The sequence below is a fragment of the Bos indicus x Bos taurus genome, chromosome X (genome assembly GCF_003369695.1).
Source record: "Bos indicus x Bos taurus breed Angus x Brahman F1 hybrid chromosome X, Bos_hybrid_MaternalHap_v2.0, whole genome shotgun sequence".
In the NCBI taxonomy this organism is placed as follows: Eukaryota; Metazoa; Chordata; class Mammalia; order Artiodactyla; family Bovidae; genus Bos; species Bos indicus x Bos taurus.
The window spans coordinates 93,739,238-93,758,986 of NC_040105.1; the positions used below are offsets into that span (position 1 = coordinate 93,739,238).

General features: G+C 39.3%; 1 protein-coding gene across 2 annotated transcripts in view; it reads left to right on the forward strand.

Moving 5' to 3' along the window:
* Positions 1-19,749, forward strand: part of CSTF2 (cleavage stimulation factor subunit 2) — a 31,820-nt gene that overhangs the window by 6,096 nt on the left and 5,975 nt on the right. Inside the window, exons 7-12 of one of the 2 annotated variants that reach the window (XM_027535281.1) lie at positions 2,033-2,156; positions 10,536-10,598; positions 13,415-13,474; positions 14,116-14,257; positions 15,037-15,212; positions 15,501-15,778. In XM_027535281.1, coding sequence (XP_027391082.1) covers positions 2,033-2,156; positions 10,536-10,598; positions 13,415-13,474; positions 14,116-14,257; positions 15,037-15,212; positions 15,501-15,778 — 843 coding nt within the window. The remainder of the gene's footprint in view (positions 1-2,032; positions 2,157-10,535; positions 10,599-13,414; positions 13,475-14,115; positions 14,258-15,036; positions 15,213-15,500; positions 15,779-19,749) is intronic. The other variant, XM_027535282.1, reaches the window with a different exon arrangement.

Sequence of the window (19,749 nt, forward strand, 5' to 3'; positions counted from 1 at the left end):
AGGATGACAGAGGATGAGATGGTGAGATGGCATCACCAATTCAATGGACATGAGTTTGAGCAAGCTCCAGGAGCTGGTGATGGGCAGGGAAGCCTGGCATGCTGCAGTCTATGGGGTTGCAAAGAGTCAGACATGACTGAGCAACTGAACTGAACCAACTGAATATGTTTCCTAAGATGTATGGTTATTTTATTCTCTCTATAACATATATCTGGAATTTTTCACAATAAACAACAACAACAAAAAAGACCTCAAATAAATTAATAAGAAACTTGCCAGTAACCCAGTAGAAAACTATGCAATGGACATGAACTGTTCATAAGCATAGAAATGCAGATATATATTAAATGTGTGAAAACTGTTCAACTTCAAAACAAGATAAATGTGAATGAAGTACAGTAAGCTGCCATTTTTCACCTGTTAGATTGGCAGAGGTAAACAACTTGAATGACTCATACAAAGGTTTATGGTAAGGGTCAGCAAACATCTTCTAAATGGCCAGATAGTAAATTTGGGGGCAGCTTTGCAGGCCATGGGATCTGTCTTGATTACCCAACTCTGCCATTAGAGTATGAAATGAACCATAGGCAATACGCAAACAAATGTGCATGATTGTGTTCTGGTAAAACTTTATTTATGAAACCAAGCAGTGAGCCAAATTTGGCTCCATGGGTCATAGTTTACCAACCCATGCTCTGATTCAGTAAATGCGGAAATAAATTAAGATCCAGAGAGGTTAACTGCTCCAAAAATAACAATCTAAGTGGCAAATCCAGGGTCTGAACCTGGTTCTATCTGTCCTCATAGGCTGTTTTCTCTTAACAAGCTCACTATACAGTTTTCTTTTTTCTGTTCTAGAGTTTCGTGTGTGTTCTCTGAGACCATGTGATTTTTAAAATACTTGTATACCTTAGTTTTATTCTGTATTTATTGAGCTCTTTCTATTCCAAGGGACTCCTCAGTTCTCTTGGAAATACACAGATGAAAACATAACATTCCCTTTCCCTCTAGGAGCTTTAATGTAGCATTAAACTGTTTTGTTGTTTACATTCCCCTCAAACAAGAATTGTATCTAAGAAAAGTGATGAGAAAAGAATGGTCAAAAAATTTTTTTCACCTTAAAAACATAGACTGCCAACAGTTCCATTTTTAAAAGGAAAAAGTCTTAAATTCTTTCCTCTTGGTTTCAAGGCACTTTTTTTTAAAAAAAAAACTCTTACTGCCAGGCCCTGGTCTTGAAGTCAGCAATAGGTGTTATATATGGCCTTGGAAGAAAAGTTATGACAAACCTAGACAGCATATTAAAAAGCAGAGACATTACTTTGCCAACAAAGGTCCATCTAGTCAAAGTTATGGTTTTCCCAGTAATCATGTATGGATGTTAGAGTTGGACCCTAAAGAAAGCTGAGTGCCAAAAAATTGATGCTTTTGAACTGTGGTGTTGGAAAAGACTCTTGAGAGTCCTTTGGGCTGCAAGAAGATCAAACCAGTCAATCCTAAAGGAAATCAATCCTGAATATTCATTGGAAGGACTGATACTAAAGCTCCAATACTTTAGCCACCTGATGGCGAAGAGCTGACTCATTAGAAAAGACCCTGATGCTAGGAAAGATTGGAGGCGGGAGAAGGGGATGACAGAGGATGAGATGGTTGGATGGCATCACCAACTCAATGGACATGAGTTTGAGCACACTCTGGGAAATGATGAAGGACAGGGAAGCCTGGTGTGCTGTAGTCCATGGGGTCACAAAGAGTTGGACACAACTGAGCCACTGAACAAAATGGCCTCACTGCACAGACAAGACTTGTGTATCTCTACTTTTAGAATATGGTCTCTCTTAGTCGTGTTCTGTATAACCAGGCTCATTGTATGTATTGCAACTTCTGTTCAAAGTGTTATAAATCTAATGTTGCATTAGACATGCTGTAGGAAAAGGGTATTTGGTAGAATATTTGGTGGTATCCATCTGAAGACTTTGCATGTTGAGTCTCCACAGAGGCCTATATATACTCTGGTTTTTCTCTTGGTCAGAGTGGAATGCATGTCAATGGTGCGCCTCCTCTGATGCAAGCTTCCCTGCAGGCTGGAGTTGCAGCACCAGGTCAGATACCAGCCACTGTAACAGGACCTGGCCCTGGTTCCTTAGCTCCTGCAGGTATGTTTTCATTTAGAGTCTTTGACATTTTGATGTTTTGCTAGAGTTTCGTTATAGCAAATGGCATAGTATATAGCAAAATTATGATGTGGCAATGAGATCTTGATACTAATGTATAGCTAGGCAGTATATATCCTAGGTGGAAGAAATAGTTGATTTATTGTATACAAATTTACATGTCTGATTATGAGAGCAAGGCAAAGAATGATAAAATTCCAAGTTAATGAGGAGAAAAATAGAATGAATGGAAACTAGACCAAATCAACAAATACAGAGAAAAGGAAACGACATTGTGAAGTTATAATAATAAACACAGAGTTAAGGTGGAAGGAATAAAGTCTCATGTAGTCATTCTGCTAAATGTGAATGGACTGAATTCTCCCACTAAGAGCCAGAGACTGTTAGGTTAGGTTAAAAAGTACATGGGGTGGGTGGGGGGTGGGAAACAAAAACAAAATGCCTGGTCATGTTTGTTGTTACCATTATGTTTAACAAACATAACACTGTATTTCATGAACTATAGTGCTGCTAAGTCGCTTCAGTCGTGTCCAACTCTGTGTGACCCCATAGTGAGACAACAACTAAAGGAAGAAAAGAATTTTAAAAACTAATATGTTCACTAAAATTGTGTATGTAGGAATTAATATTACACTTACAGCTTTTCATCATTCAGCAACCATAACTTAAAATGTTATGGGTGGAATAGTGACTCCTCATATGAAACACCTGTGTGAACATATGACCTGTATTTCAGAGAAGGCAATGGCACCCCACTCCAGTACTCTTGCCTGGAAAGTACCATGGATGGAGGAGCCTTGTAGGCTGCAGTCCATGGGGTCGCTATGAGTCGGACACGACTGAGCGACTTCACTTTCACTTTTCACTTTCATGCATTGGAGAAGGAAATGGCAACCCACTCCAGTGTTCTTGCCTGGAGAATCCCAGGGACGGGGGAGCCTGGTGGGCTGCTGTCCACAGAGTTGGACACGACTGAAACGACTTAGCAGCAGCAGCATGCAACAAACTTGTTTGTTATTTTATCTAATCTGGGTTAGATTAACTGCAACACAACTAATAGGTGATAATTTGGATTTAAATTTTTCTGCTTTATAAAGAAACCAGTCTAAAGATCTAAGTTGACAGGGAATGGGAGAAGGGATTTTTATTTATTTATTTATTTATTTATTTTAATTGGAGACTAAATACTTTACAGTATTATAGTGGTTTTTGCCATACATTGACATGAATCAGCCACAGGCGCACATGTCTTCCCCATCCAGAACCCCCTTGCCACCTCCTTCCCCATCCCATCCCCCAGGGTCATCCCAGTGCACCAGCCCTGAGCACCCTGTCTCATGCGTCAAACCTGGACTGGCAATCCGCTTCACGTATGCTAACATACACGTTTCAACGCTACCCTCTCAAATCATCCCACCCTTGCCTTCTCCCACAGAGTCCAAAAGACTCTTCTTTACATCTGTATCTCTTTTGCTATCTCGCATATAGGGTCATCGTTACCATCTTTCTAAATTCCATATATATGCATTAGTATACTGTATTGGTGTTTTTCTTTCTGACCTACTTCACTCTGTATAATAGGCTCCAGTTTCATCCACCTCATTAGGACTGATTCAAATGCATTCTTTTTGATGGCCGAGTAATATTCCATTGTGTATATGTACCACTGCTTTCTTATCCATTCATCTGCCAATGGACATCTAGGTTGCTTCCATGTCCTGGCTATTATAAACAGTGCTGTGATGAACATTGGGGTACACGTGTCTCTTTCAATTCTGCTTTCCTCGGTGTGTATGTCCAGCAGTGGGATTGCTGGGTCGTTTGGCAGTTTTATTTCCAGTTTTTTCAAGAATCTCCATACTGTTCTCCATAGTGGCTATACTAGTTTGCATTCCCACCAACAGTATAAGAGGGTTCCCTTTTCTCCACACCCTCTCCAGCATTTATTGTTTGTAGACTTTTGGATAGCAGCCATTCTGACTGGCATGAGATGGTACCTCACTGTGGTTTTGATTTGCAGTTCTCTGGTAATGAGTGATGTTGAGCATCTTTTCATGTGTTTGTTAGCCATCTGTATGTCTTCTTTGGAGAAATATCTGTTTAGTTCTTTGACCCATTTTTTGATTGGGTCGTTTATTTTTCTGGAATTGAGCAGCAGGAGCTGCTTGTATAATTTTGAGATTAATTCTTTGTCAGTTGCTTCATTTGCTATTATTTTCTACCATTCTGAAAGCTGTTTTTTCACCTTGCTTATAGTTTCCTTCATTGTGCAAAAGCTTTTAAGTTCAATTAGGTCCCATTTGTTTTATTTTTGCTTTTATTTCCATTACTCTGGGAGGTGGGTCATAGAGGATCTGCTGTGATTTATGTTGGAGAGTGTTTTGCCTATGTTTTCCTCTAGGAGTTTTATAGTTTCTCGTCTTACATTTAGATCTTTAATCCATTTTGAGTTTATTTTTGTGTATGGTGTTAGAAAGTGTTCTAGTTTCATTCTTTTACAAGTGCTTGACCAGTTTTCCCAGCATCACTCATTAAAGAGATTTTCTTTTCTCCATTGTATATTTTTTCCTCCTTTGTCAAAGATAAGGTGTCCATAGGTGTGTGGATTTATCTCTGGGCTTTCTAGTTTGTTCCATTGATCTGTATTTCTGTCTTTGTGCCAGTACTATACTGTCTTGATGACTGTAGCTTTGTAGTAGAGCCTGAAGTCAGGCATGTTGATTCCTCCAGTTGCATTCTTCTTTCTCAAGATTGCTTTGGCTATTTGAGGTTTTTTGTATTTCCATACAAATTGTGAAATTATTTGTTCTAGATCTGTGAAAAATACCGTTGGTAGCTTGATAGGGATTGCATTGAATCTATAGATTGCTTTGGGTAGTATACTCACTTTTGCTGTATTGATTCTTCCAGTCCATGAACATGGTATATTTCTCCATCTATTTGTGTCGTCTTTGATTTCTTTCATCAGTGTTTTATAGTTTTCTATAAGTAGGCCTTTGTTTCTTTAGGTAGATTTATTCCTAAGTATTTTATTCTTTTCATTGCAATGGTGAATGTGATTGTTTCCTTAATTTCTCTTTCTGTTTTCTCATTGTTAGTGTATAGGAATGCAAGGGATTTCTGTGTATTAATTTTATATCCTGCAACTTTACTATATTCATTGATTAGCTCTAGTAATTTTCTAGTGGAGTCTTTAGGGTTTTCTGTGTAGAGGATCATGTCATCTGCAAACAGTGAGAGTTTTACTTCTTCTTGTCCAATCTGGATTCTTTTTATTTCTTTTTCTTCTCTGATGAAGAAAAGCTAGAACTTCCAAAACTATGTTAAATAGTAGTAGTGAGAGTGGGCACCCTTGTCTTGTTCCTGACTTTAGGGGAAAAGCTTTCAGTTTTTCATCATTTTTCATCAACAGGATAGTGTTTGCTGTTGGTTTATCATATATGGCTTTTATTATGTTTAGGTATGTTCCTGGAATAAGGGATTTTTAAATAAATTTCAGCAAACAGTTTTCCCTTATCCTATAGAGTTACCGTTGAACTTAAATTACCTTTCACTGAAAGAAAGAGATTCCGTGTTTTATATATTTTCTTGTGTTATAGGTTCCTAACTTATCCTAAAATATCACAAGTTGTATGTAACGTGGTCCTACTACACATGGCAAGTGTGCAACTTGTGACATGCAACTCATTACATGAGTTGAGAAACACCTAAGCTGGTCTATACCCTGTTCAGTGAGCCTAGTGCACATCATGCATTTGTATGTCACAGCAGTGTCAAGTTTCTATAAAAATGTCTGCTATCCATTTCTGTACTTAACATTGTCATGAACTGTTAACATACAGTATATAAATCATTGTCATCTGTAGACAAAACATAAGTAAGGATGTTGAAAAATAAAATAATGGAACCAGTAAGCTTGATTTAACATAGAGAGCCTTACATATTTTGACTAGAAAATATACTCATCCCATTAAAAAGTGACTACTTAGCCATAAAAAATAAAAACAAGTTTTAATATGTAGAGATTTTACATGCTGCATTCTTTGCTTATAAGCCAATACTGCTACTGCTAAATCACTTCAGTCATGTCCGACTCTGTGTGACCCCATAGACGGCAGCCCACAAGGCTCCCCCGTCCCTGGGATTCTCCAGGCAAGAACACTGGAGTCGGTTGCCATTTCCTTCTCCATTGCACGAAAGTAAAAAGTGAAAGTGAAGTCGCTCAGTCGTGTCTGACCCTCAGCGACCCCATGGACTGCAGCCTACCAGGCTCCTCCATCCATGGGATTTTCCAGGCAAGAGTACTGGAGTGGGGTGCCATTGCCTTCTCCGTATAAGCCAATAAAGATAGGAATAAATAATTAAAAAGCAACTGTAAAAAACCTTTTAAAGTTAAGGAGCATATTCTTGGTAGTCCTTGAATTAAAGAGGAAATAAAAAGAAATTTATAAATTATCAAAAATACAACAAAAAGTAATACACTCCATTAAAAAGTGTGTGGGGAAATAGTGAAAGCAGTATTTAAAGGAAAGTGAATATCCTTAACACCTGATTAAAGAATAAAGGAACTTTGCTAGTTCTAGAGTATTAGACAGAGAAGGCAATGGCACCCCACTCCAGTACTCTTGCCTGGAAAATCCCATGGATGGAGGAGCCTGGTAGGCTGCAGTCCGTGGGGTCACTAAGGGTCAGACATGACTGAGTGACTTCACTTTCACTTTTCACTTTCATGCATTGGAGAAGGAAATGGCAACCCACTCCAGTGTTCTTGCTTGGAGAATCCCAGGGATGGGGGAGCCTGGTGGGCTGCCATCTATGTGGTTGCACAGAGTCAGACACGACTGGAGCAACTTAGCAGCAGCAGCAGCAGCAGCAGAGTATTAGAAACACAAAGTAAGTGTAAAAGGAATTTAAGTAATTGAATTTTCATGTTTTTTTTTAATGAGTTTGTAGCATTTATAGTTCTAAAGTTATTAAAACTTCACTACAAGTTTTAGGATACCCTATACGAAGCTCTTTGGCAGTTGCTGAGAAGGGGAAACAAACTAGTAGAAAAGTAAGCAAAAAAAATGAGTAGGTACTTCATAGAAGAGCAAAGCCAGATGGCAACAAAAACATTCGTTTCTTTTCAGGGGATTGCAAATTAAATAACAAGATTTCACTATACTTGAGCCTAGCAGACAAGCAAAAGTTTTCAGAGATGACACTTGGTGGAGGGAGTGATACTATACATTGCTAGTGGAAATGTACAGTTTTTCATCCTTTTAATAGTCTCACATTAAAAATTCATGTACACTTTAACCCACCAATTCCACTTCTGGGAAGCTAGTCCGTACAAATAAAGGTGCCGTTATGGGATAGTGTAATGAGAAATTAGGCCCATGATGGCTTCTGCTACTGCTTACCTCAGATCCTAAATCTTTGTATCGTTTTGGTGAGTGGTCTGAATAAATCATAGCACGTTATAGCTAAAAGAGAACTTTGAAATCATTTAGACCTCAGATGTTAATGTGCATTAGCTTCACCTGAAGGGCTTATTAAAACACAGATTACTGGTCTGCACACCCAGACTTTAATTCAGCAGGTCTGAGGTAGGGCTCTGAGCTTTGCAGTTCTGACACATTCCTGGTGATGCTGATGCTGCTCATCTGGGGACCGTGTTCTGAGAAGATACTCATTCCCTGTACAGATGAGCAAGCCTGGAGGCTATATTAATTTTATCAAATCAGTTGTCTAAAATGACAATTACTTAGTAACATTATTACGGCTAGCACAGATTCAGGTTCTCAATTTATGGCTCTTTGATGCCTGACATGTTAAATGGGATAAGAGAATGTGACATGTACTTGGATATTTTAGATAAGTGTTAAAGAACTGCAAATAGTTCAGCCTGTCTTTTCTTCCCTTTCGCAGCAAATATTACTGTTTTGAGGAAAAGAAAATTACTGCTGTGTGGGAAGGACCAGACAAGTACTTATGGTATATGTTTAGTCTTTGTATAGCAATCATACCCCTGCTGGTTAGAGTAGACCTGTCAGTCTCAACACTATTAGACCCAGTGACTCCTTTTTGTAACAGATATCTTACACTGATGCTTTCAGTTCAGTTCAGTCACTCAGTTGCGTCCGACTCTTTGTGACCCCATGAATCGCAGCACGCCAGGCCTCCCTATCCATCACCAACTCCCGGAGTTCACTCAGACTCATGTCTATCAAGTCGGTGATGCCATCCAGCCATCTCATCCTCTGTCGTCCCCTTCTCCTCCTGCCCCCAATCCCTCCAAGCATCAGAGTCTTTTCCAATGAGTCAACTCTTCGCATGAGGTGGCCAAAGTACTGGAGTTTCAGCTTTAGCATCATTCCTTCCAAAGTAATCCCAGGGCTGATCTCCTTCAGAATGGACTGGTTGGATCTCCTTGCAGTCCAAGGAACTCTCAAGAGTCTTCTTCAACACCACAGTTCAAAAGCATCAATTCTTCGGTGCTCAGCCTTCTTCACAGTCCAACTCTCACATCCATACATGACCGCTGGAAAAACCATAGCCTTGACTAGACAGACCTTTGTTGGCAAAGTAATGTCTCTACTTTTCAGTATGCTATCTAGGTTGGTCATAACTTTCCTTCCAAGAAGCAAGCATCTTTTTATTTCATGGCTGCAGTCACCATCTGCAGTGATTTTGGAGCCCAAAAAATAAAGTCTGACACTGTTTCCACTGTTTCCCCATCTATTTCCCATGAAGTGATGGGACCGGATGCCATGATCTTAGTTTTCTGAATGTTGAGCTTTAAGCCAACTTTTTCACTTTCCTCTTTCACTTTCATCAAGAGGCTTTTTAGTTCCTCTTCACTTTCTGCCATAAGGGTGGTGTCATCTGCATATCTGAGGTTACTGATATTTTTCCCAGCAATCTTGATTCCAGCCTGTGCTTCTTCCAGCCCAGCGTTTCTCATGATGTACTCTACATATAAGTTAAATAAGCAGGGTGACAATATACAGCCTTCATGTACTCCTTTTCCTCTTTGGAACCAGTCTGTTGTTCCATGTCCAGTTCTAACTGTTGCTTCCTGACCTGCATACAGATTTCTCAAGAGGCAGGTCAAGGCCATCTCTTTCAGAATTCTCCACAGTTTATTGTGATCCACACAGTCAAAGGCTCTGGCATAGTCAATAAAGCAAAAATAGATGTTTTTCTGGAACTCTTGCTTTTTGGATGATCCAGCGGATGTTGGCAATTTGATCTCTGGTTCCTCTGCCTTTTCTAAAACCAGCTTGAACATCAGGAAGTTCATGGTTCACGTATTGCTGAAGCCTGACTTGGAGAATTTTGAGCATTACTTTACTAGCTCTTATCTTTTTCTTATCTGATGCTTTACTATCCTAAAATGAAATGTACAGATGACATAACATACTTAACATGGTTTCCAAGAAAATTCGGTATAGTTACCCTAACTATAATATAAGGGGGAAGTAAAAGGAAATTAACTTATAATAAAAAATATTATAAATATGCAAGTATTTAAGGACAAGTTCACTGGAAAACAAAAAATAACAGATGCTTGCACCTATACTGTAAAAGACAGATCCAGGTATGTTTTGGCAATTCAGATACCACAAGGACCATTGACATTGATGATGTGATTTTCTGAATGGTGAAAATGAAAACTCTTAGTAAAGTTATTAACAAGAGACAGTTCCCATAATACTTCAGTAATTGCATTTTTGGAAAATTCAGTGTGTGTATGTGTTGGTGTAGAAACAGGGCAAAGAAGCTCTTTGCTTACAAATAAATAAGACAAGTTCTAAGTTCAGACGGTTGTAAAAAGATTTTCATTTATGTGAATATTCAGCAAGACATGTGAAAGTTTTGCAAGATAGAGTAATTCTCAGTTTGATAGAACTGTCTCACACTTTGCAGAACATCTATTAATAGTATACCTATTGGCTTCTCATAAAATGCCCGCTGTGCCCCCACAAATCTTTGTCACCACTGAAACAGTATACTCACAGATTTAAAATACAAAGTACCCTGGGAATAGTACTACGTCTTGTGGGAGGAAGTATGTGCCATTATGCTGTATTACAGAACCCCCTGCCAAGGTTTTGGTAATGAGGGAGATTAAGAATCTTAATCTTAACTCGCTTAATCTTACTTAATCTCACATAACTCACTTTTCTGTCACTGAAGTTTAAGTACACTAACAAACTCCATCTTTTTTATAAATCCATTGTTTAGTGGTAATTAATGATCCTCCTTTGTAGGTTTCTGTTTGTGGGGCAGAAAGAGGAAATTTGTTAACTCAGCCACTGTCCGAATTTTTACCCTACTGTCTTTATGTTTTTCTTTCGTGCCCTTATCTTCTAGGAGGAATGCAGGCCCAGGTTGGAATGCCAGGAAGTGGACCAGTGTCCATGGAGCGGGGACAAGGTAAATAAATACTAATATCCAATTAATGTGGACTAGACTTGGAAATGTTCTACATCTGCACTGATATGTCAGCCAGAAACCACACGTGGCTATTCAAATATGAAATTAATTAAATTGAATTAAATGGAAATTAGGTAAAATGTAAAACTCAGTTCCTCATGTACACTAGCTGCATTCTAAGTGCTCAGGAGCTGCATATGGCTAGGATACCATACTGGATGTTGCAGATATAGAACGTTCCCATCATTGCAGAAAATTCTGTTGGACAGCACTGTCCAGTGATTTAGAGCCCAACTCTACAAGAATTAATGATGAAGCAAATGAATCCTTTGTTTCTATTTAACTTATATCACATTTTCCTGGTAGTTTAATGCTTTTTTTAATGTTTTTATTTTTTATTGAAGTATAGTTAATTTACAATGTTGTGTTAGTTTCTGGGAAGTTTAATGCTTCTACTCACATGTTCTCTCTCCCTCTATGGAGATCTGAGTAAGGAATTTTAGTAATGAGCATGTAACGTGTGGCTAGATATGTGGAAGACTAAATTTAAACCCCAGAGAAAACTGGGGGCGGAGTGGGAATCAAAGGTCTGTGATGCCTGCTCGGTAAGTGTATGTTATACTGTGGTAGTAACACTGGATACCACCACAGTGACAGCCACTCCAAAATCACCACGTTATTTTCTCTCTGTTACTGAAGTTTGAAGAAAAAGAATGCAGTGATGTGTTTGAAACCAATATCGGGAAGAGAAAAAAAAAATACAGAAGGAACTAACAGTAAAACTGAGTGCATCCTATAGGCCACACACTTTAGTTTTCATAAATGGCCTTGCGAGTTAGGTGGGGATGGCAGCACTTCAGTTTTCAGGTGAAGAGCCGGAAGCTCAGAGTTCTAAGTTACTGTTTCAAGGGGACAAGGTAAGTAAATACTGGTATCTGAATAATGTAGACTGGGCTTGGTGCACTCGTCTTTTCTTCCAGTTAATAAGTTGCAGAACTAAGATTCCAAAGTCTCTGACTCTAAAATCTCTCCGCTTTCTGTCAGTCCACACTGCTTCTATTAACTTCCAAAAATGCTTTTTAATGTATTCTGTTCTAATTCTTGGGCTTCCCTGATGGCTCAGATGGTAAAGAATCTGCCTACAATGCGAGAGAGAGAGCTGGGTTCAATTCCTGGGTCAGAAAGATCCCCTGGAGGAGGAAATGACAACCCACTCCAGTATTCTTGCCTGGGAAATCCCATGGACTGAAGAGCCTGACAGGCTGCAGTCCATGGGGTCGCAAAGAGTTGGACACAACTGAGTGACTAAGCACATATTCCTGTTCATTGTGTCCTTGTGATTAGAAAGAACTGCTTTGGATAAGTATAGGGAAGCTTAAATTAATTATTAGCCTGTGGTCTATAAGTAAGACCCATTTTTTAATTATTTTTTAATTTTTTTTTTTTAGCTATGCCCCATGGTTTGGGGGACCTTAATTCCCCAACCAGGGATTGAACCAAGGCCACCTCAGTAAAAGCACTGAGTCCTAACCACTGGACTGCCAGGGAATTTCCCCAAACCTTTTTTTTTTTTTTTTTTTAAGCAAAATACTAAGATAAAAGTCTATGCACTGTACTCCTTGTCTGTGGTTTATATACTGATATGGGTGGCTGAAGTGACAACGCATAACCTTGTCAGGCTGTTGACAGTGGAACAAGCTTTCATCCAAATACCTCATCTGAGCAGCCCATGCTTTTGTGCTGTTGTGCCCTACCCAGCTCGGCCACTATCACTAGTATGTGTCACAAAGTATTTCTGCTTTGAATACTTAGAAAGAAGGAATTAGAGTTTCAGTCATACCTTTGCCTCTCCCCCAGCCATGAATAAACCAAAATTTGTTTAATACATACTTCCATAAGACATCTTCCCTCTTGATGTAGTTATCTTCACTTTTCTGGTCAAAAGTTAACAAAGGGAAATGAGTTGAGTTTTGAAGGTATATCAAGGATGTATTCATGAAGAGATAAAATGAGACTTTCCTTCCTAGTTTTCCTTTAGTACCCAGCAGAAGCAGCAAGAATCTTTCATTTGTACCCGGTTTGTCATTCTTTTCCTGCAATCCATACTTCTTTTAAACATTTGTAAAGGTGAAAAGAGACAGTGAGATGTTTGAGACTTCTTGCCTTCTGCTGCCTTACATTGGTGCCCTTGTCATCTTATTAGTCTTTAATGATGTTGTGGTGTTTGTTTATCAAAAACTTACAGTGGCTGAGTACTTCTTGAGGAGTGATATTCTCTTTCTTTATCTAAAGTTCATTCACTGTATTTCCCCATTTGATAGCAGAAATTTTTGTGCCTTAAGGTATGACAGAAGTAATACTGTCCCACTTTTGTTATGGGCTTTTCCAGAATAAATCTTGCTTTCCAGATTCACTGCAATTTCTTCCATTTTTTGCTTATGAAAATATGTTTGCCTTCTTTGCCTAACTAGAGATTCAGTAGCATCTGTTTTATATTTTGTTTCTTTTTTTCATAGTATCATAAGATTTAAGGGGAATCCTAGTAGCAGAGGTAAAAATTACAAGTGGCTAGTTATTCCTGCCCAGATAAAATCAGTGGCCCACAGGTTTTACCTTAGGAAGCAATCTCATCAAAGCAGGACAGTTTCAGATCATATAATTTAGGAAGATTTTGTAGCCCAAGGCAAGCTAATGACCTCTTAGCTTTTTAACTGATACTATGTATAAATCTCCAGTGTCTGTATGCTTCTGCATGTGTGTGTGCAAGCTATTTTAAGTGTCTGCTCTTTCTCCTTTTGAACTTACTGCTCACTTAGGAACTGTACAGCACTCGCCCGTGGGACCCACCGGGCCTGCATCAATTGAGCGAGTTCAAGGTACCCATTGTATCTGCGGGTTTCCTTTTGCTTGTGATGTTCAGGGTGGGACATTGAGAGGATAAGGACTGCTCGACAGTCATCCTCACATTCGGAACCCTAAAGGGTAGCGTTTGGGGTTGTTATTTTTTTTTTTTTCCTCTTGGGGCCACAGGCCTAAGATTGATGTCTTCACACAGGGCAGAGAACATGGAGGATATGGGCATCTGTCTGAGGCTGTACTCCCTCCCTACTGGTGTCAGGAGGCTTGGATGGAATAGCAGTCTGTAAGGAGACAGCCGGTTCTCACAGAGCCATGGCAGTGTTCACATATGCCAAGACCCTAACTCTTTTGTGGCTCTGGTCCTTGAACTAAGATTGATTCTAAGCAAAACCAAGGGCCCAAGTTTCTTCTTCAGATTGCAGTGCTAGGCCTTGGCAAGTTGCTCCCCAGTTTGTTCTTTATATAATTCCATCCATACCTCTGACCTGGCACAGATTCTACCTATACCCTGCTTCTGTTCTTGAGCTGCAAGAGGACTCTGCTGTGGTGAGATTTCATCCACTCTACAGTGTCTGAACTACGTTGTCGGTGGTAGAGTCATTCCTTGTTGCCATATGTGTCCTTCACAGCAGTAACTCACCGTTTGTTTCCCTGTCAGTGCCAATGCAAGACCCCAGAGCAGCTATGCAGCGTGGGCCCTTGCCTGCCAACGTCCCAACGCCTCGAGGTCTCTTGGGAGATGCTCCAAATGACCCACGTGGAGGCACTTTACTTTCTGTAACTGGAGAGGTAGAACCTAGGTAAGCCCTGACACAGAAGAAAAAGATTGGAGGAGTTAGAATTTTCCCTTGCTTTGAGAACAAAGTCTTTTTATACCATTTGTGCCTGTTTGCCTGTTTCAAAAGATAAATATTCATGACCACTGTCCAAAACGAAGCACTTGCTGGGCAGAATTTGTAGTTGAAGTATGTCATTTTGAACTAACCATTGCTACTTCATCCTCAGGAATTAGAAATTCTAGCAGACATATCGGACTGGGGAAAAACTACTAATAATAGCAATAATAATAATAATGGATATTAATGGGGTTTATGCCTCTGAATCTGCTTTGAATACTTTATTGAGATTATTTCATTAAATCTTCACAACAACCCTGTTGTTGATACTAATCCTGAGGTTGATACTAATATCAGTCCCATGTTACAGATGAAGAAACCAAGGCATCAAGAAGTTAAGCAAATGTGCTGAAGATCACACAACTAATATGTGATAAAGCCCAGATTTGAATCTATACAGTAACCCATGTTCTTAAGCACCATACTGTATATTCATTATATATAATGGATATCCATTAATTCCTCCTTAATATGTGTTCCCTGACCAAATATGAAATTCTGAAATACATGGGTTTACATCTCTATAGTTTGTCTTTGACCTGTTTTGTGTTATTCTCTTAGAATTTGAAAACTGATGTTTGTATCAGTTCTTTATCTAATTTTTACTTACTGATCTTCTAGTTGACACTTTTCATGTTGTTTTGTTCTCTTTTAAAATATAACATTTTTTTCTCCATCTCTAGAGGTTACCTGGGACCACCTCATCAGGGTCCGCCCATGCACCATGTCCCTGGCCATGACAGCCGTGGCCCACCCCCACATGAGATGAGGGGAGGGCCATTAACTGAGCCCAGACCTCTAATGGCAGAGCCAAGAGGACCCATGATAGATCAGAGGGGTCCACCCTTGGATGGCAGAGGTGAGGGGAAACCACATCACAAAGCTGACTGGTAGTTGTGGACTCATGATGAATGCTCTGTCTTAGGCTCCAATCTGGGATACAGAATGCTGGGGCAGTAGAGTTGGCAAACATTTTTCAAGTTTATCTGCAAATTTGAGAAACTGAGAAGGAGAAAGCAATCTCATATAGCTGTGGGGGGGGACATGTGACTGGAGAAAATAGATTTCTGTCTTTCTTTGATTATTGGTTCTTCTTGCAGTAAATGTGGGTAGCTACCGAATAGTTTTCTTTCAACTTTTTTTATAGGTGGAAGAGATCCCAGAGGCATAGATGCACGAGCCATGGAGGCTAGAGGATTAGATGCTAGAGGATTAGAAGCCCGTGCAATGGAGGCCCGTGCAATGGAGGCCCGTGCTATGGAGGCCCGCGCTATGGAGGCTCGTGCAATGGAAGTCAGAGGAATGGAGGCCAGAAGCATGGATACAAGGGGCCCAGTGCCAGGCCCAAGAGGCCCTATGCCTAGTGGAATCCAAGGTCCCAGTCCAATTAACATGGGGGCCGTTGGACCCCAGGGATCCAGACAGGTATGTGTAGTACTCTCGCTTCCATGTGAAGTCTTAATCTATTCAGGAATTGGTTATTGAGGCTGATTATTACTGCTTTCTGGTTTCTGAGCTTGTTGGGGAAGATTAGGATCTCCCTTCATTTTGTTTCTCTGTTCCTTAGGTTGCGGTGGTTTTCTCACTGCCAGGAGTATAGTCCATAAGTGTAACCTTGTCCCACAATTTCAAATTCCATTCAGAACAGAGCCCCTGATTTTAAGGGACAGCGTGTACATTAGTAGAATCTAGACATGGATAATTTGAAAAGCCTCCCCCAAATGATTCTAATGTATAGCCCTAAGAACTACTGCATTCAAGCATATGAAGAGCTATTAGTTAGTGGTCATTTAGCTAATCTTAGGTTTGCAGAAATCTGTTTTACTTTACTTTCATCACATAGCCTAAAGTGAACAGTGGAGTATGAACGGCAGTTTACTAATGCTCACCTTAAAAGCTGTGCAACTGAATTTTCTCTTCTTTCTCTTTATTTGGCTTTCTCCAGCTATGTGTTATGATGGGCTATGATTATCTATATGTAGTCATCTCCATCCTTTTTACCCTGCAGGTAGTATGCATGTATCTTCTCCGTGAGTTTGTTTGCTTATTTTGTTTTGTTTTTTTTCTGCTAATACTTTTGTTTGCCTCTAGCTCTTCCACCTTCATATTTCTTCAGTGTGACTTCCTCCTTCCTCTATGTACTTGTGTTTCTCTTTGCTCTCCCATATGTTTCTGTGCCTTATTCCCTCTCAGGCATGCATGTGTACATGTGTATGAGAGAATTGTATGGTCCGAGTGGAATGGGACATGGCAGACATCCAGTTCTCTCATTTTATAGGTTTGGAAACTGAGACCCAAGAATTCAGGTGACTTATCCAAATTCACAAAACTAAAAAGTGGTAGAGCAAGGAATATAACCTATGTTGTTTCCTACTGTACTACTACGTCTCTGTTACCTGCACATTGTATATTGTGTATATGTGTATCTGTCCCTCCTCTTTAATATGATATGTGAATATGTTATTTTCTGGTATGTGTAGGAAAAAACTTGGTTACTGTTTTTCTAATTGTACTTTTTTAAAAAATATGTTTTGGGGCTTGATTTTTATTGTGCCCTCGGTGGTCAGTAAGCTTCATACTTAAAATGGGTTTTTAGTGCTTTCATTCAGTCGTTCAACAAATATTTGTTGAGCACTTACTGTATATCAGACAGAGCTATAGGTAGTGGGGATAGAGCAAGGTGAGCAAAATAAAGTCCTGCTCCTGTAGAGCTTGCATTCCAGTGGAGAGATAAATAACAAATAACTGCATGATGTCCTTATATAATCCTATTGAGAAGTCTTTTGAGAAGGATGTCAAAAATAATGGTTGGAAGACCATTTGTCAATAATTCCTTGGTCCTTTATCTTCTAGTACTCGGACTTGTTACTCTGCAATGTTAAATTTGTCATAGTTTTCATTAGTAGATTTTGTAAAGCCAATAAGATTTGAGGTAGAGAAAAAATTTTGTCTTCAAACTTTTAAAAATTATTCAACGTGTTTTCTTATAAACAAATAATATAAAATACATTCACTCATGTATAAAAGATAGACAGTAAGAACCTCCCTTCCTCCCTATACCTGTCTCCCTGTGACCCCCATCTCTTGTAGATAACCACATTTTATTATAGTGTATCTTTCTAGCAAATCAGAATACATACTATTTTTGCAAATATGAATATATATGTATTCTTATTTTTTCCTCCTTTCACTGTTCTGCACCTTGTTTTTTAACCTAATAATATATCCTTAATACATAATTTTAAATCAAATTTTGAAATTAACTTCTGTCCACCTAGTTGAAACTTGTTGATAAAGGCTTCTTATTACTAGGGTAATTATATAACTTATTGTCTATACAGAGACACATTTGAGGGTGCTGTCAGTAATTACTGTGAGTCAAAAACATAAACTGGGACTGTCTTAGTAAACCTAGATTCATGCTTACCTGTATTATTACTTGTCTGCCTAGAACAGGTTCTTCTAGAAACTTTAAATGGCCATTATTAAATGGCTAGATCACATTACAGTACCTCAAATTAGTATTGACTGAAGCCTCAAAAATGTTATTCTCATAGATATTTCAGGTCCATAACAGATCATTAAGGTTCAGACTGGTCTCTGGATTCAGTATTGATAAAGAACTGAAAGTGATAGTATGTTAGCAATCTGTACAAAGTTGTTCTAATGCTTCATGTCTCTAGTGTTTTGGGAACTGAGTTAATGCATGCAAATGAATATTCCAGATAATAGAATTATTCAACCAAGTTTTTAAACTATTTTAATGAAAAATCATTTATAAAATATACTATGCTTTCTTCTTTTCTTAAACAGGATGCAAAAAATGAATTTGATCATATTTGATTACTCAAGGTCATCATTAAATGTACCCACTCATTTTTATATATGCTATAATAGAAATCATAGTTATTTCCTGCTTTGCTTTCTGGTGTCCTTCACTGTCAGACTGTCACCTGGTTCTTCACAGTGCTATTATATCTGCTCCTAATGGTTTATCCATATTTCTTTTATGCTTTTATTTTTTTGCTGCTTTTCATCTGCTGGGGAAGCAGGTAACATGTTTATTAACAATTTGTGTTTAATAAGAGCAGAGATCAAATTGCCAATATCCATTGGATTATAGAAAAAGCAAGGGAATTGAAAAAAAAATGTACTTTTGCTACATTGACTATGCTAAAGCCTTTGACTCTGTGGATGACAACATACTGGAAAATTCTTAGAGGTGGGAATACCAGACCACCTTACCTGTCCCCTGAGAAACCTGTATGCAGAACAAGAAACAATAGTTGGAATCAGACATGGAACAACAAACTCATTCCAAATTGGGAAAGGAGTATGTCAAAGCTGTTTATTGTCACCCTGCTTATCTAACTTATATGCAGGGTTCAGTTCAGTTCAGTTCAGTCACTCAGTCGTGTCCGACTCTTTGCGACCCCATGAATCGCAGCAGGCCAGGCCTTCCTGTGCATCACCAACTCCCGGAGTTCACTCAGACTCACATCCATCGAGTCGGTGATGCCATCCAGCCATCTCATCCTCTGTCATCCCCTTCTCCTCCTGCCCCCAGTCCCTCCCAGCATCAGAGTCTTTTCCAATGAGTCAACTCTTCACATGAGGTGGCCAAAGTATTGGAGCTTCAGCTTCAGCATCAGTCCTTCCAGTGAACACCCGGGACTGATCTCTTTAGGATGGACTGGTTAGATCTCCTTGCAGTCCAAGGGACTCTCAAGAGTCTTCTCCAACACCACACTTCAAAAGCATCAATCCTTTGGTGCTCAGCTTTCTTCACAGTCCAACTCTCACATCCATACATGACCCCTGGAAAAACCATAGCCTTACTAGACGGACCTTTGTTGGCAAAGTAATGTCTCTGCTTTTCATTATGCTATCTAGGTTGGTCATAACTTTCCTTCCAAGGAGTAAGCATCTTTTAATTTCATGGATGCAGTCACCATCTGCAGTGATTTTGGAGCCCCCAAAAATAAAGTCTGACACTGTTTCTACTGTTTCCCCATCTATCTGCCATGAAGTGATGGGACCAGATGCCATGATCTTAGTTTTCTGAATGTTGAGCTTTAAGCCAACTTTTTCACTCTCCTCTTTCACTTTCATCAAGAGGCTTTTTAGTTCCTCTTCACTTTCTGCCATAAGGGTGGTGTCATCTGCATATCTCAGATTATTGATATTTCTCCCGGCAATCTTGATTCCAGCCTGTGCTTCTTCCAGCCCAGCGTTTCTCATGATGTACTCTGCATATAAGTTAAATAAGCAGGGTGACAATATACAGCCTTGACGTACTCCTTTTCCTATTTGGAACCAGTCTGTTGTTCCATGTCCAGTTCTAACCGTTGCTTCCTGATCTGCATACAGATTTCTCAAGAGGCAGGTCAGGTGGT